Consider the following 14,254-nt stretch of genomic DNA (forward strand, 5'->3'; position numbering starts at 1 on the left):
GTAACTTCTTTTACTACTCAATTTATTATTATTTATAAAAAATTAATTTCAACTTTAACTCAATTCAGCGTACAAACGCAGCCTTAAGATATCATATGAGTTTAACTTCAAACCGGATATGGTGTTCAGTTATGTCTTACACCCTTTAATTATAAGCCGACACGTAGGCGATTTACGTTAAGATAAGTGGGTGCGACGGTTGGGAAATGGGAATCACTTCGCTCTTTCTCCTGTCCTCTCTCTCTCTCTTTTTTATCTCTCCCCTCAAGACAAGAACCCGAAAAGCTCTCTCCCTCAGTCGACGAAGACCCGAGCCATAGGCTGCGAGGAATCGTCTAGAGTGTGAGGAGCGTAAAGGTAGGAGTTGATGTCAAGAGCTAGCTTCACTTTCCTCCATCTGCTTTACATTTCTCGCTCTCGGAGATGGTTTCTAATAATACTTCCTCTCTTCAATGAAAGAAAAAGTGACAAAATCAAATCATAGGAATACAAAACTCGAACTGTGTATTTGCGAAAGATTTCAAAGATTATGAGCCCACTTTACACGCTTTATGTTATAAAGGGTAGAGAAGGAGAGATGGGTTTGTTTTGGCTGCATTTATTTTTTCATCCTTTTTTAAGATGCAATGGTGAATAGAGAGAAGCGGTCAAATTTGAGAGCAACCTTTTCTTCTTGAAATCTTTGGTTTTTGCTTCTTTGATTAGCTATGGTGGATTAGAACTAGACCTTTTTTATTCGTAGGAGAGAGAGAGAGAGAGAGAGAGGGATTGACAGGGGAGGAAAAACGGGAGAGATAGAAATGGGGGAGAGGAGTGATGCAACATTTTGTTATCTACAGTCAATTCTATTTTTTATTTGCTAGAGTCTATACGTGTCACACAATTGTTGGATGGTGTAAATAAACTATACTCACCTCGTCCGGCATCTAGGGGCACTCATATCATATATGACAAGTTTTTAATGTCACGCAACACATCGCTTAGCCTGGTTTGTATTTGTAATCTATTTTAATTTATTTTAATTCATCTTAATTTATTTTATTTTATTATTATTTATTAATTTTAACTTATAAATTTTATTATTATTTATAATTTATTTTATTATCATTTATAATTTATCTTAATTCTTTTTTAAATCCAAACGATACCTTAAACAGTCTAACGTAACAAATGGAAATGCGACGTTGGAAACTTGTAACGCGTAGTGAAAAGTAACGAAGAAAAGTAAATAATAGATAAATAATAATAATAATAAAATATTAAATATTAATGAAAAATAATAAAATATTACGAGGATACAGTACTCTTGTACCAAACGTAGTTTTCAGTCAATGGCTGCTTGACAACTTGGGCTTTCTTAAACTGCAGCAACTCCAGCGTGCAGACCCTCCCACTTTGTTTTTTTTTTTTTTTTTCCTTCATTGCTGTTGCCAGTTGGACTCCATCCGCTGGTGTTTGTCGTCGGAGGAAAAAAAAAAAAAAACAAAAAGAGGAAAAGGGCAACCAACGTGCAGAGGAAGTTAAAAACGAGGACGTGTCAGTTGGAGGAGGAAGAGTGGGTCAGTCAATCAGACCGACATGTAAAGTAAGCAACAAAATGCAGAGACTGTGCTGTCTCAGTCTCAGTCTCAGTCAAACGCTATTATTATGCCGCACCCCTACGCTCATTGTTTCGTCCTCTTCCACCGCTCCGCCCATGTTCCTAAGTCATCATTATCGCCATCAGCATTGTTATTCTGTTTAATTAAGCTCAAAATAGTGTTCTTTGAAGGGCTGATTGAACTGTACATAAAGCGGGATTCATAAACTAACCCATGAGGGTTGACAAAAAAAGAGAACCCAAACAGATCAAAATAGAAAACAAAATCCGACAATATTCTTCCAGGGTCAAATCCTCACCGGGTACCACCATCTCCGGTGGTTCAGAAAAGCGGCGCAGGGAGATTCAGATCGAAGAGAAACGGCTTCTTCGTTTGACTATTCTCTTCCTGCTCGCTCACCGCCACATCCACGTTCTCCATCTTGTACCCCTTGTACTCCGATATCGACGCCGAGGGATTAGCAGCACCTGATACGTAGCCCAGCGAGGGTCTCCAGCCGAAAAGCTCCCTTGCACCAGAGCCACCGGTAACGACGGGAGGAGTAATGACTAGGCCGTGGAGGCCAAAGTTGGTCCTGGCCTTGATGCCACGGAGGCTGATTGCGGCCTCGTCGTAGGCTAAGGCGGCCTCTTCTGCCGTGTCGAAGGTGCCGAGCCACTTACGGGTCTTCCTCCACGGGTCTCGGATCTCGGCCGCGAACCGGCCCCACGGCCGCTTGCGCACGCCCCTGAAATGAGCTGTCATGCGCTTTCCCGGCGCCGGAAACCGAGACTGTGTCTCTCCTGTCGGAGTTCCAGAGACGTGAAGCGCGTCCACGGGCATTGACTCGGTGTACGTAGCAGAAAAGGATTGGAATGAGAAAGGGAGTGCGCGTGTGAGAGTGAGAGTTAGCTTTCGGAGGTCATATATAGTGGAGGGGACAGTCTGGTTAACGCCGACAACTTTGGTGTTTTGTGCGTTTGTCTGCGTTATTTAATAATATAATTAATGATGGCTGGTGCCACAGACGCCTTCATTTTTACGAGTTGGCTGCGATTACGTCGATGAGTCGTAAATAGTATTATTTTGTGATTAGAAATATGTTATTTTACCCCCTCGATTTACTCTTTTATTTTGCCATTTTATGTATTTTCTTCTCTTTTTTTTTAATTTTTTTTCTTTATTTAATAGTTTTAAAGGTAACTATTAGTTTTTGATATTTTTTTATATATTTTAAAAATATTTTTAAATGATAAAAAAATTAAAAAAAATTAAAAGAGTCATTTTGGCCTAGCGCTAAGATGTAGTCAGTTATTCTGAGCGGCAGAGTAGTACCGCTCATTATGATTAATGGGTTTAATTTTTTAGGTGGGAATTGATTTAATATTTTAGTTTAAAATATATAAAGTAGGTTGAGATGAATTTAATTTTTCATAGTAGTGAATCTTATTAATAATTAGTTTAAGATGAGTTGGAATGAGTTGAGTTTGATTCAACAAACAAACATAGCTATGTTGATGTTCATGAGTTGAATTGACTTGAGTTGTGAATAATAATATTTTATATGTCTTAGGTGAGGTTTGTATAGTGAGTTGTGATGAGAGTTAAATAAAATATTTTTAAAATATTATTTTTTAATATTATTATTGTTTTAGGATTTGAAAAAGTTGAATTATTTATTATATTTTGTATGAGAATTTGAAAAAGTTTTAATGATTAAATAAGATGAGTTCGAGACCTTGTTGTATCCAAACTGGGCCTTATTAAGATGGGTTTAATTTTTTTTATGTTGAAATGTATAAAATAGGTTGAGATGCATTTAATTTTTTTTTATAAAAAATTAAAAAAATAGTGAGTCCTCATTAATAATGCTTATATGTTAAAGTGAGTTGAGTTGAGTTGAGATGATAAAATATTGTTAGAATATTATTTTTTAATATTATTATTATTTTAGAATTTGAAAAAGTTGAATTGTTTATTATATTTTGTGTTGAAATTTAAAAAAGTTATAATAATGAATTGAGATAGGTTGATGATCCAAATGAAGTCAAATGAATTGAGTTGGGTTAAACAACAAACACACCTTAAAAGTTATTATTAGAATAATAATATATGTTTAGTTTACACTTTACACAAATTTTATATAACTAAATAAAAATAATAAAAAATTTACAATTAATTTGTAATAATTTATGACTTTATTTAAAATAAAAAATAAATTATTTTAAATAAAATGACAGGGTTACATTGATTGATTTGAGATGTATTGTAAAATAATTATGAATTGTGCATTTATATTATCTTGACATAGCATACACTTGAAAGTTGAAAGTTGAAACATTAGCTGGGCATGACCATGAAGCATGCGCAAGTGTTTCAATATCCTCACTCTCACAAATGGGGCAAAGTGAATGATTAGCAATCTTTCTTCGACTAAATTCATTAATTCGGTAATAATGCCATTTAGACGAGCTATCCAGGCGAACGTTTTAATTGATCTTGGCACCTCCATTTTTCAATTGCATTTCCAAACAAGTTTACCATTAGCTTCATATGATACATGCATGTAGCTTATCTCGTTTTACTATAATTTTCTGTAGATGACGATGTTTCATACGAAATTATCATTCAATATGCAAAATCACGAAATGGTGTGTATCTTCTCAAGTCTAGAGGATCTTTGTCATATTCTACAAAATAACAATTAAGGAAGTAACCACGTCTCAAAACCCACTTCAACTCATTTCTATTTATCATTACAATTTTTTAAAATTTTCACACAAAATATAATAAATTTTTTCAAATCTCAAAACAACTTTTTCAAATTTTCACACAAAATATAATAAATAATTCAACTTTTATTTTACTATTCACAAACCATCTCAACTCATCTCTGAATCAAAATCACTCATTAATCTATGAATATGTGAATTGTGTAAATCAATATTGTACAAGGTAGTAAGGCCCAGTTTGGATATAAAAGTCCACCCAACTCATCTCAACCAAAGTTTTGAATACCGTTTTGGTGGTCGATTCGGTTAAGGCAGTAGAATGAAATATTTCGGAACCAATATCGTTTTGAATACTTTTTTGAGATAGTCTGTATAAATTATATTTCAAAATAATATCAATGCAAGTCTTAAAAAGTTAAAACACATTTATAAACTTAATAATACTTATAATTTCTCAACCCAACTATTTTAAAAAATAATTACTCATCTTCATCATGAAAAGGAAAAACAGGATTTGATTTCCAGTCTTCGAGGAAAAATGATTAAAAAAAGTTAAAAAAAAACTTCAGATGTGAGAATTAGACTGAAAATTATGAAAAAAAAAATCAAAATTTTTACATTAATTACAAAATAATAATAATAAATTCGGCAGTACACAAAAACCAGTCGATACATCGAAAACAGGCCAATATTGACCGAAAAGCACCAGTACAGCCGGTATTTGATCCGGTATAAAACACATACATTTTCTGTACCGGTCACTACTCCGATATGGTAAGTACCGGTCAGATAGGTCAATACGGTACGAAATTTAAAATATTAATCTCAACTCATCTCATTTAATCATTATAATTTTTTTAAAATTCTCATATAAAATATAATAAATAATTTATTTTTTTTAAATATTAAAATAATAATAATATTTTATTTAACTTTATAAACTTTTTTTATTTTTAAAAAATATTAAAAAATATTAAAAAAATCTAAAAATGATAATTATTGCCACAATCCGTCATCCTTGATGATTCCAAATAATCCCAAGACAAGTATGAGTGTACGATACAACTAAATAAATACACAGAAAAACTTTATGACCCCACATTTACAAGGACAGCATTATTATCATTTTTGCCTTTTGTAACGTTTAAAGTTGTCTAGAAACTTGTGTTTTTCTTCTTTTTGATTTGCCATAATTGGAGTAGGTTCAAAGAGTTCGCAGGCTCAGCACGTTTCAATTTGGGTTGGAGAGCAACAGCGCGAGACCACTACTAGGTTAGGGCTGCTGGACAGCAGGGCTTTGAACAATTATGCCACCCAGCTTTAACCGAAAATAAAATAATAAAATAATAATACTAATAATAGTAAAGAGTCAGGAACACACTTCGAGGTTACACTATACTATAATAATTATTTAATTATATTAGGCAGTCAAAACTAATAAATGTCAGTTGTTCCTAAATTTACGAAAAAAAGAAATAGGTAGGAATCACGTGGTAACAGTGAGGCGGCGACGGCGGCTCCAGACGGGGACCCACACTTGCCTCTAGCTGCCGACACTGGCTTTCAGAAAATTAATATGCATATTAAAATTTCAAAAATTCTATATACAACCGGTTTGAGGACCTGCCGCGAAACCGGCTCCCACGTGGCAGATTCGTCTTCATCAAGCACGATTTTTCTTTCTTAAGCACTATTCCTCTCATTCCCACGAAAGTCCCACCTTCCCACTCGAAACCGCAATCCATTCGAAACCGAAACCCTAACCATTATCCAACCCACGGCGTAATCCATTGAAGTAATTTGTCCAAAATCTAACCCTAACCCTAACATCAAGTAAGTGTAACTTTGATTTTACTTTCCTTCTAGCATACATTATAGCTCCAAGGGTGATTTGTTTTTATGATTTTTGATGGATTGTTTTAGCATCCATATTGTGAAAATCCAAGCTTTTGAAGTAGATTTGTAGTGATGTTGATGGCTTTTATTCTCGATTACTAATCCATATATGCTTGTGATCACAACTGCATGCTTGTGTTGATGGCTTCATGTTCGTGCTTGCTTGCTTTTGGGAACCGTTATATGTTGAGAATGAAATTACATATTTGTAGACGCAAAAATTCAGTTTAATATAAAATGTGCTATTCTATAACACATTTTATTTTTACAAAATAGATTTCAATAGTTTTTTTCTGACTTTTCTGTTTGATGTTAATTCTTGTGTATTGTTCTAGACAAAATCAATAAAAAAAAAAAAAAAAAGATACAGAATTAGTACCGTATTATATATAAAATTAGACCTGTTGTCATGGCCAAATAACAAGATAAGGTTGAGCTTAAGGGTTTTTTACATATATAGTGATTGGGAAGTAACGGAAGGCAATGATCCACTGCTAACTTAAGTTCCTTTACCAAATTGGCTAAATGTTGATCCACCCTTTTTACATTGATTAATTATAAATAGCTGTTCATTCTTGTAGTCTGCAGATTGGGTGCATTCTTGTAAATTGAATGCCTTTGGAACCAGTAGTTGCCAATGCTAATAAATTGCTTAGAACTACCAACTGTATCTTTAGTTTGGAACCAGTAGTTGATACACACTGATTAATTTCTGACCATAATACTCTGTTTCTCTAGTTTGATGTTGTGCATTTCAGATTCTTGAGTTTTTGATAGGTCAATGTCACTTTATACAAACTTGATATAGACAGAAACAAAATTTCTGTTTTGCTGCATTTGGTTGTAAGGGAAAAAGAAAAAGAAATGGATTTTCAAGGGTGAGAAATATAGCTTACTGTGTGTTTAAGCCAATGTTATTATTTTTGTTTTTCATAAGTAAAATGGAAAACACTTTATTCTGTTTCTTAAATGTGGGTGGTATAGAAAAGTTACTCACCCTTTGGAGAAGCTCTGTCTCTGTTATTTTGCTCATTCCTGGCTGCATTGTCTTATATGCTACAACAATGAAGTTCATTTGTTTCTCCTGGTGTCCCCACTAACTTTCTAACATTTTTTTTTGTTTTAATTTTCACTTGATGTGTGTATGGGATTACAACTTAGAGAAAGATACAATGAACTGTTAGGGAGCCAAAAAGAGCTCCAGAAGAAACTCGAAGACATCAAGAGGAGAGAGATTGAGCTTTGTAAGAGATTGGATGAGATCGAGAAGAGAGAGTTGGGGCTTCTGGAGCAAGAAGTTGAAATATTGCGTTCATGCAGATTACTCCGACTATATTGGGCTTTTGTAGTTGTTGTGTCATGTATGTAATAGTATGTAGGTGATTTTGGAACTTGGTATATGTTGTAAAATTTGTAGGCTTATGTTGGACTAATTAGTTGGTGTTTACCAGAGTTCACCAACAAATTTTGTGAAACTTGTACTTAGCTTAAGTTTCTGAAGTGATTTGGGATTGAGTTTTGTATAAATGAATGATTAGTTTAACTTTTTGATGTTCTTTAATCTAACTAGTCTGTAATGGGATTGCTTCAAAATTTGTAATTTGATGTTTGTTGTATTGTCACAGATTCTGTCCATATCATATGTATTTGTATATGTATATTTATATAGTTGTTTGATCCATGCTTCTTATAATTGATATACAGAGAGTAGATATACTGTTGTAGTGGCCATTATGGAGGCTGAGTCTCTCTTAAGTCCTTCTACTTGCTGCACTAGATCACGATTGATTGGGAAGAGATTATCATACACTAAAACTAAGAAGGAAAGGAAGAAGGGATGCCAAAAGAAAAGATTGTGGACCATTGGCTTGACACTACCCGATAACTGAAATTCTACTGCTGTTGCTCTTTTGCTTTTGCTTTTTGTATGAGCTTCTGCTACACTTGGGTGGTTTCATCTGGTCTAGGATCCCTGTGGTGACAGCTACAAAAAGAAAGAAACTGAATTTAGTGTTGTTGGTTGAAGGTGTCGTGTACTTGAGGTATGAAGACCCAATTGTGTAATTTCTGCTCCAATCTCTCTTAGCTACTACATTGTTGAATTTCATAGGTTGCTGGTTGCTGTTTGAGGCATATAAATTCTGCTGTTGTGGCTGAGATATTTTTTGAGGTGGTCTCGAACAAGGTAAAACAGTGACTAAGGTGATGAGAGTTGGGAGGAAGGAAGGTTGAAGCTATCAGATTTTTCTTGCTACTGCAACAGGATTTTCTATTATAAACTCATTCCCTTTTACTTCAAAAAATCTCATTCAAGTGCACAAAACTCCAACCTGCTATAAATGGCCATTCAAAGCACACTTACATTCCAGTACGCAGTTCCAATACAGTCCAATACACTCACATCAAAATACATCCAATACACAGTTTCAACACATTCCATGACTTACATTCCAATACACTCACATCAAAACACATTCCAATACACAGAGTATCTGAATATTAAAATTAAAACATCTCATTCTGCCGGTTGTGATCCATCCCCGTCAGGTTGCACTGGTTGTGATCCTTCCAATCCAAATTGCATCTGTAACGAATAATGTTCAAATATTAATGTGATATCAATAGTACAATCTGAATATTAATGTGATATCTCCAGATTCCACATGCTTGTGCTTGACCTATTTTATTCAAGTACTTGGCCAATAAAGTGCTCTCTCTTTCCATCCAAACTTGATATGGAAGTTGATTGTTCTACTCAGATTCCTTTATCAACGCTTTCTGATCTAAAAAACTGATCTCCACGTTTCTGATAAGCTAAAGTCTAGGAATAAGCAATCGTTTTAAAGTCCATAGTTGAAGCTCTAATGCTTGGTGGCTTGCTATTTTCTGTCCAAAATTTATATTTTATTTGAATGGGGATAAACTATGAACATAGACCAGTAACCTTATGAAGAGCCTTTAAAGCAAATTAGAAGGAAAAAAAAAAAAGTCCCACTATCACAAAGAAAGCTATTTACAAGCACTAAAGGGTAACCAAGGATGAGAGAAAATACTCTAAGCATCTGAATTAATCAAATGGAGTGAAAATTCAGGTCGAGAAGTTGCAATTTTGGCAAAATGAAAGGACACACTAGCCTGAGATTTGGAAGGTCAGGCTCGATATCTTTAAACATTTGATAAAAAATCACACACAAAAATAAAGAAAATATTTTTCAAGGTTTAGAATTGCTAGATAGTTAAGATTTAGAATTGCTAGATAGTTAAGATCTAGAATTGCTAGATAACATACATCACTTTAAGGTCACTGCTTATAGTAGGACATTAAATGTGTTAAAAACCAATATTGACCATATCTGACCTGCTGAAAATAGAGGTTTCTTATTTCCTCAGCACGTACAGAGTTGCTCTGGTCCTCCTCCAATGATGCCCATGTCATCCAGGTTACATAACTTTGTGAATTTATATTCAACGAGGACCTAAATAATCTTCTGGCTGCTGATAAATTACCAAGCCTCTGTTCAAGAACACCCCAAGCCTGCAATGATTTTTATTATGGTAAGTTGTAATAATAATAATATAGTCTGCAATCTCATAGAGCTACTACACTAAGCCAAACCAAATAAAACGTGTTGTTGCTACAACATCACACGACATGTTCATTACCTGAAGACATCGAGCAGCACTTTCACTAGTTGAGTTAATTGACAGAGCTATTTGGTACAATTCCCTTGCCTTTGCGACGTTTCCTTCTTTCCATTCCATCCATCCCCAGCCTAAACAGCCACAAATCCTAATCACTAAATTGTTTTCCAGTGGTTCACAAAGTGCTTGAAAAGAAATGGATGGACGCGATTTCTTGTGCTAAATCATTATAACGCACGGAGAAATCAAAATACAAGAACTACTAACAATCAGAATGGGAAAATATAGATTAAAATAATCCGCATCACCATCAGAGGCAGCTGCTCCCTCTTAGCTTGTCTAAGATTAAAAATTACAGTACTTATAAAACCCCAAATTTCCACCATTTTAATGCGGTCTGTAATAACTGTCAGTGCAAGAAATTTGGTACTTGACAGAGCCCCAAAATAGACATATTTCATCCAAGAAACGTAAAAATCCAAGATCCCAAGCAGCAACATGCACCACCACAACACATAATGTATTATTCAGAGTCGAGATCTTACCTGAAGCTAGCCACGGAGACACCCACACAACACAGATTTGGACGAGACACCCACAGAGATGGAAGAAACACCCACGCAAAACTACTTATTCGGAGACACCCACAGAGATGGACGACACCCACGGAGACAGCCACACGAGATGTAGCGTCGCAGACCCAACAATGCCCAGACGGAGACAGCCACACAAGACGCAGCGTCGCAGACCCCAGTTCTGATTTCTTCCGAACGAGAAAATGAGTAATCTGAAATTTTCCCTCCACCGTTTCATTTCATCTTTTTCTTTTTCTTTTTAAATAAAATATTAGCTGACGTGCCATGTCAGCCAATTCCGCGCCGGTTCCTTATCGGCGGTTGTATATAGAAGAATTGTTAAAATTTTGAGTATAGCCTTGTGATGAAAAATGGAAATGAAATATAATTGAGTTGAGGGCACCTTGAGATAAATTCGTGGAATTTGTAGTTTCCTCTCGAATCTAGTGATCTCTAGCGAGGTGGAAAATATCTTTCACTGTTGTGGAAGGCTGGTTTGCCAAGAACAAGAGGTGGAGAACAATTCTCAACTGCTGACTTAGAACTGAAACAGAAATAAGGTTGGCAAGATTGAGAGGAAGACGACAGATGTGTTAGCATATGTATGGAGCAAATTATCATTAACATAGAAATAAAAAGATGAAGTTGTAATTACAAGAAAAGATATTGAACTCACAATGAAAAGAGGTAAACTATATCTAATGGGTAAATTAATAGCAGATAAAAAGACAAGCTGAGAAATTATTGAAGAAGGAGAGAACATCTATATCTTTGAATTCCAATCAGAAGCTAAACTAAGTAGGATATGGGAGGCGCAATCTTGGATGTTTGATATGAATTTAATTTGCTTAAAAGAGGTTTGAGAGATTCACCCCTCCTACTAAACTTCAGTTTACTCACACCAATCTATAGGTCCAATTAATTAATCTACAGTTAGGATGCATGAACAAAGAGATAGGAAACATAATTGGATCCACTATAGGCACAATTCTTCAACTGGATGCAGATTATAATGAAGATTGCTGGGGAAAATGATTAAGGGTGTTAATTGAAGTAGACCTAATAAAACCATTAGTAAGAGGGAAAGTAGTTGAATTACTTGGTTAAAGAAAGTTTGTGCAATTTAAATATGAAAGGTTACCTAGATTATGTTTTAATTGTGGGGTTATCATGCATGGTTTGAGTGGTTGTGTTGTCAAATACAACAAATCTGATTTAACTGGAGATACAAGTGCCACTCAGTTTGGATCATGGCTAAGAGCAGCAATTTTAGGCCCTAGTTCAATTAGTTCATGAACTAATTCTAGTTATGAAAGTAGTTCTGAAAGGTAGTTCTGGAAAACTGATATCAAGTATACCTAGGTATGGGTTAGAAGGGCAACAAAGTTTGGGAAAGTAAAAGATGGCAGAAACAGAAGAGATTGAAAAAGCAGGAGGAAAGGGGATGAGAAAGGTGTTTCAAGATTCATCTAAGCAAGATAGTGGCTATGACAAAAAGTTAAATAGCTCAAAAGAAATACCTTTGTTGATACTGGAAACACAACATAACACCCACAAGGAACTTACTTCAGTCATAACCGCAGCTCCAACAAAGATAGAGAATGAAGTCAGGCCAAATTTTGTAGAAGGTCAATTAAACAATAATAAATTACAACAAGCATCTGAGGCAAGTGTTATTAGGTGGAAGAGAAGAGTAAGGGGACAAGTTAATGTAGATATGACGCCTGTTAATCCTCATGCTACCAAAAAAAGGAAAACTGGAGAAGAAAACATTTTATTTACCTTAGAGAACAATCAAGATGCAAGAGGCAAAAAAAGGTCATGACACCTGATATCAATGTATCGGTGGAGGCTGTTAATCAGTCTCGCCGAGAGAAATAAGGCTACTAAGTTGGAATTACTGAGGGTTTGGCAACCTTCAGACAATTAGAGATCTTAGCCATTTAGTTAAGATCCACAAGCCTAGTATCTTGTTTCTTATGGAAACTAAGTTATAAAAACATCAAATGGAGAGGATTAGATGCAGTTTGGGTTTTAAAAGTTTATTCACAGTGGATGGAGTAGGAAAAAGTGGAGGTTTGGTTGTGTTTTGGAATGAGAAAACAAGACTCAGAATTCATACATACTCAAATAGACATGTTAATGCATGGATAGATCAAAAAGGCTTTTCATGGATGTTAGCCTGCTTCTATGGAGATCTTGAACAGAAAATGAGATGAAATAAATTTAGATTAAAAAAATAAAATATTATTAGAAAATATTTTTTTAATATTATTTTTATTTAAAAAAATTGAATTATTTATTTATATTCTATAAAAATGTAAAAAGTTATAATGATTAAATAAAATAAATTAAAAATCATTGTGAAAACAAATATAGAACAGATAATGATTTCTTTATGTTTTAAATAAATAAGTCTTATTTTAATTTTTAAAAAAAGATTGTGTCATAAAAAAAAGTCAAAAAGTATCTTTTTTGATCTATTCTTTTTATAAAATATCTGGACGAAATATTTATTTAAAACCTCTAGCTAGTATAAAACACCAAAACATTTGTACATATTATACCAATAATAATTCCAACTATTTCAACTGAAGTCTGACAGAGGCTGAAAAGGGTTCGAAATAGAGATTCGGACTAGAAATTTGTGTAAAAACCTCTTTTTTTTTCTGACATTATTTTTCAATAGTTTCTTGTTACGTAGGTTTGTTTGGAAATATATCTATTCTAAAATTTCAATCTCGTTTCATCTCATATTCCTTCTAAATATAATTTAAATACAAATATTTTTAAATTAATTATTATAACTATTTTAAACTTTCGAATAAAAAATAAAAAATAATTCACCTTTTTCAAATCTCCAAACAAAAATAATATTATAAAATAATATTCTAACAATATTTAAACTTTATAATATTTTTTTATTCAACTTTTTCTCTCATTTCTCAAAATTAAAAAAATACTCAACTCAAACTATCTCATTATTATTCACAAACAATCTTACTACTATTTATAAAATTTTTATCTCATCTCACTCCCGCTCTATATACAAATTCCTAATAAATAAATCATGTAAAAATCTTTTGTCAAAAAATATGTTCTACTAATAAAGCAATTTCTTTTACACTATTTTAAATGAAGCCCACCTTTTTATAAAGATTTATAAAGAATTTATCTATTTAAAATTTATACAAATCATTTTTCAAATAAAAATAAAAGAAAAGTAAAGACGAGAAGAGATGGTCAATATTTAGATTGAGCTCGATTCCCTTTTAGATTCTACATTCTGTTGAAAAAAAAAGTGCAAACACATCGCAATGCGTCCATAGTACAGAAAGTGCAGTGATACTATGCCATCCAAGTTTGCTTACATGATATGCCCCTGTTGCAAATTGCATTTAAAAAAAAAAAAAAAAAAACGTATTTTGAATATTTTTTAAATATATTTAAATACTTTTAAAAAAATAAAAAAAACTAATATATTAATAATTACTTTCTTAACTATTAAGTAAAACAATATTTAAAAATAAAACAAAAGATTTTAACCATCAAATTGAAGAAGCAAATTCAGGAAACATAGTATCATCTTCCTTGGATAAATCGTTCCAGATTCGGCTGCATCTCCAACATTTATTTGATTTTTTTTTTATTAGACTTTTCTATGAACCCTCGAGCCACGAATGAATATTTGATTGTGGATAAAGCTGTCGGCATCGCCAAGGTTCGGCACTTCTATAGCCTATTAGAACCAGCATAGCAGTATCTGTTGGCACCTCCAGAATATCGCTCATTTCAGCTATTCCACTAGAATTTGTTCGGATCCCTACTA

General features: G+C 33.6%; 2 protein-coding genes and 1 long non-coding RNA gene across 3 annotated transcripts; 1 reads left to right on the plus strand and 2 right to left on the minus strand.

Annotated features, from left to right (window-relative positions):
* Positions 1–1,744: 1,744 nt before the first annotated feature.
* LOC121251668 (ethylene-responsive transcription factor ERF086-like) lies at positions 1,745–2,547 on the minus strand. Its single transcript, XM_041150983.1, has one exon. It carries the CDS (start codon positions 2,421–2,423, stop codon positions 1,923–1,925), a length of 501 nt encoding a protein of 166 aa, XP_041006917.1. The 5' UTR covers positions 2,424–2,547; the 3' UTR covers positions 1,745–1,922.
* Positions 2,548–5,956: 3,409 nt separating this feature from the next.
* LOC121251670 lies at positions 5,957–7,830 on the plus strand. Its single transcript, XR_005938077.1, has 2 exons — positions 5,957–6,145; positions 7,372–7,830. It is a non-coding gene; the product is annotated as an uncharacterized LOC121251670 (long non-coding RNA).
* Positions 7,831–8,524: 694 nt separating this feature from the next.
* Positions 8,525–10,647, minus strand: LOC121251669 (protein high chlorophyll fluorescent 107-like). Its single transcript, XM_041150984.1, has 4 exons — positions 10,396–10,647; positions 9,872–9,998; positions 9,547–9,743; positions 8,525–8,666 (listed from the first exon to the last, which is right to left on the minus strand). Exons 2-4 carry the CDS (start codon positions 9,968–9,970, stop codon positions 8,606–8,608), a joined length of 357 nt encoding a protein of 118 aa, XP_041006918.1. The 5' UTR covers positions 9,971–9,998; positions 10,396–10,647; the 3' UTR covers positions 8,525–8,605.
* Between the last annotated feature and the right edge of the window lie 3,607 nt (positions 10,648–14,254).

Source organism: Juglans microcarpa x Juglans regia, chromosome 2S (genome assembly GCF_004785595.1).
Source record: "Juglans microcarpa x Juglans regia isolate MS1-56 chromosome 2S, Jm3101_v1.0, whole genome shotgun sequence".
NCBI lineage: Eukaryota > Viridiplantae > Streptophyta > Magnoliopsida > Fagales > Juglandaceae > Juglans > Juglans microcarpa x Juglans regia.

Coding starts and splice junctions, on each gene's coding strand:
- LOC121251668 (XM_041150983.1), bottom strand. CDS start 2,423: ATGCCCGTGGACGCGCTTCACGTCTCTGGAACTCCGACAGGAGAGACA.
- LOC121251669 (XM_041150984.1), bottom strand. CDS start 9,970: ATGGAATGGAAAGAAGGAAACGTCGCAAAGGCAAGGGAATTGTACCAA. Junction 9,744..9,871: donor GTGCTGCTCGATGTCTTCAG/GTAATGAACATG, acceptor AAATCATTGCAG/GCTTGGGGTGTTCTTGAACA. Junction 8,667..9,546: donor GTCAGATATGGTCAATATTG/GTTTTTAACACA, acceptor TTTTGATGTGAG/TGTATTGGAATGTAAGTCAT.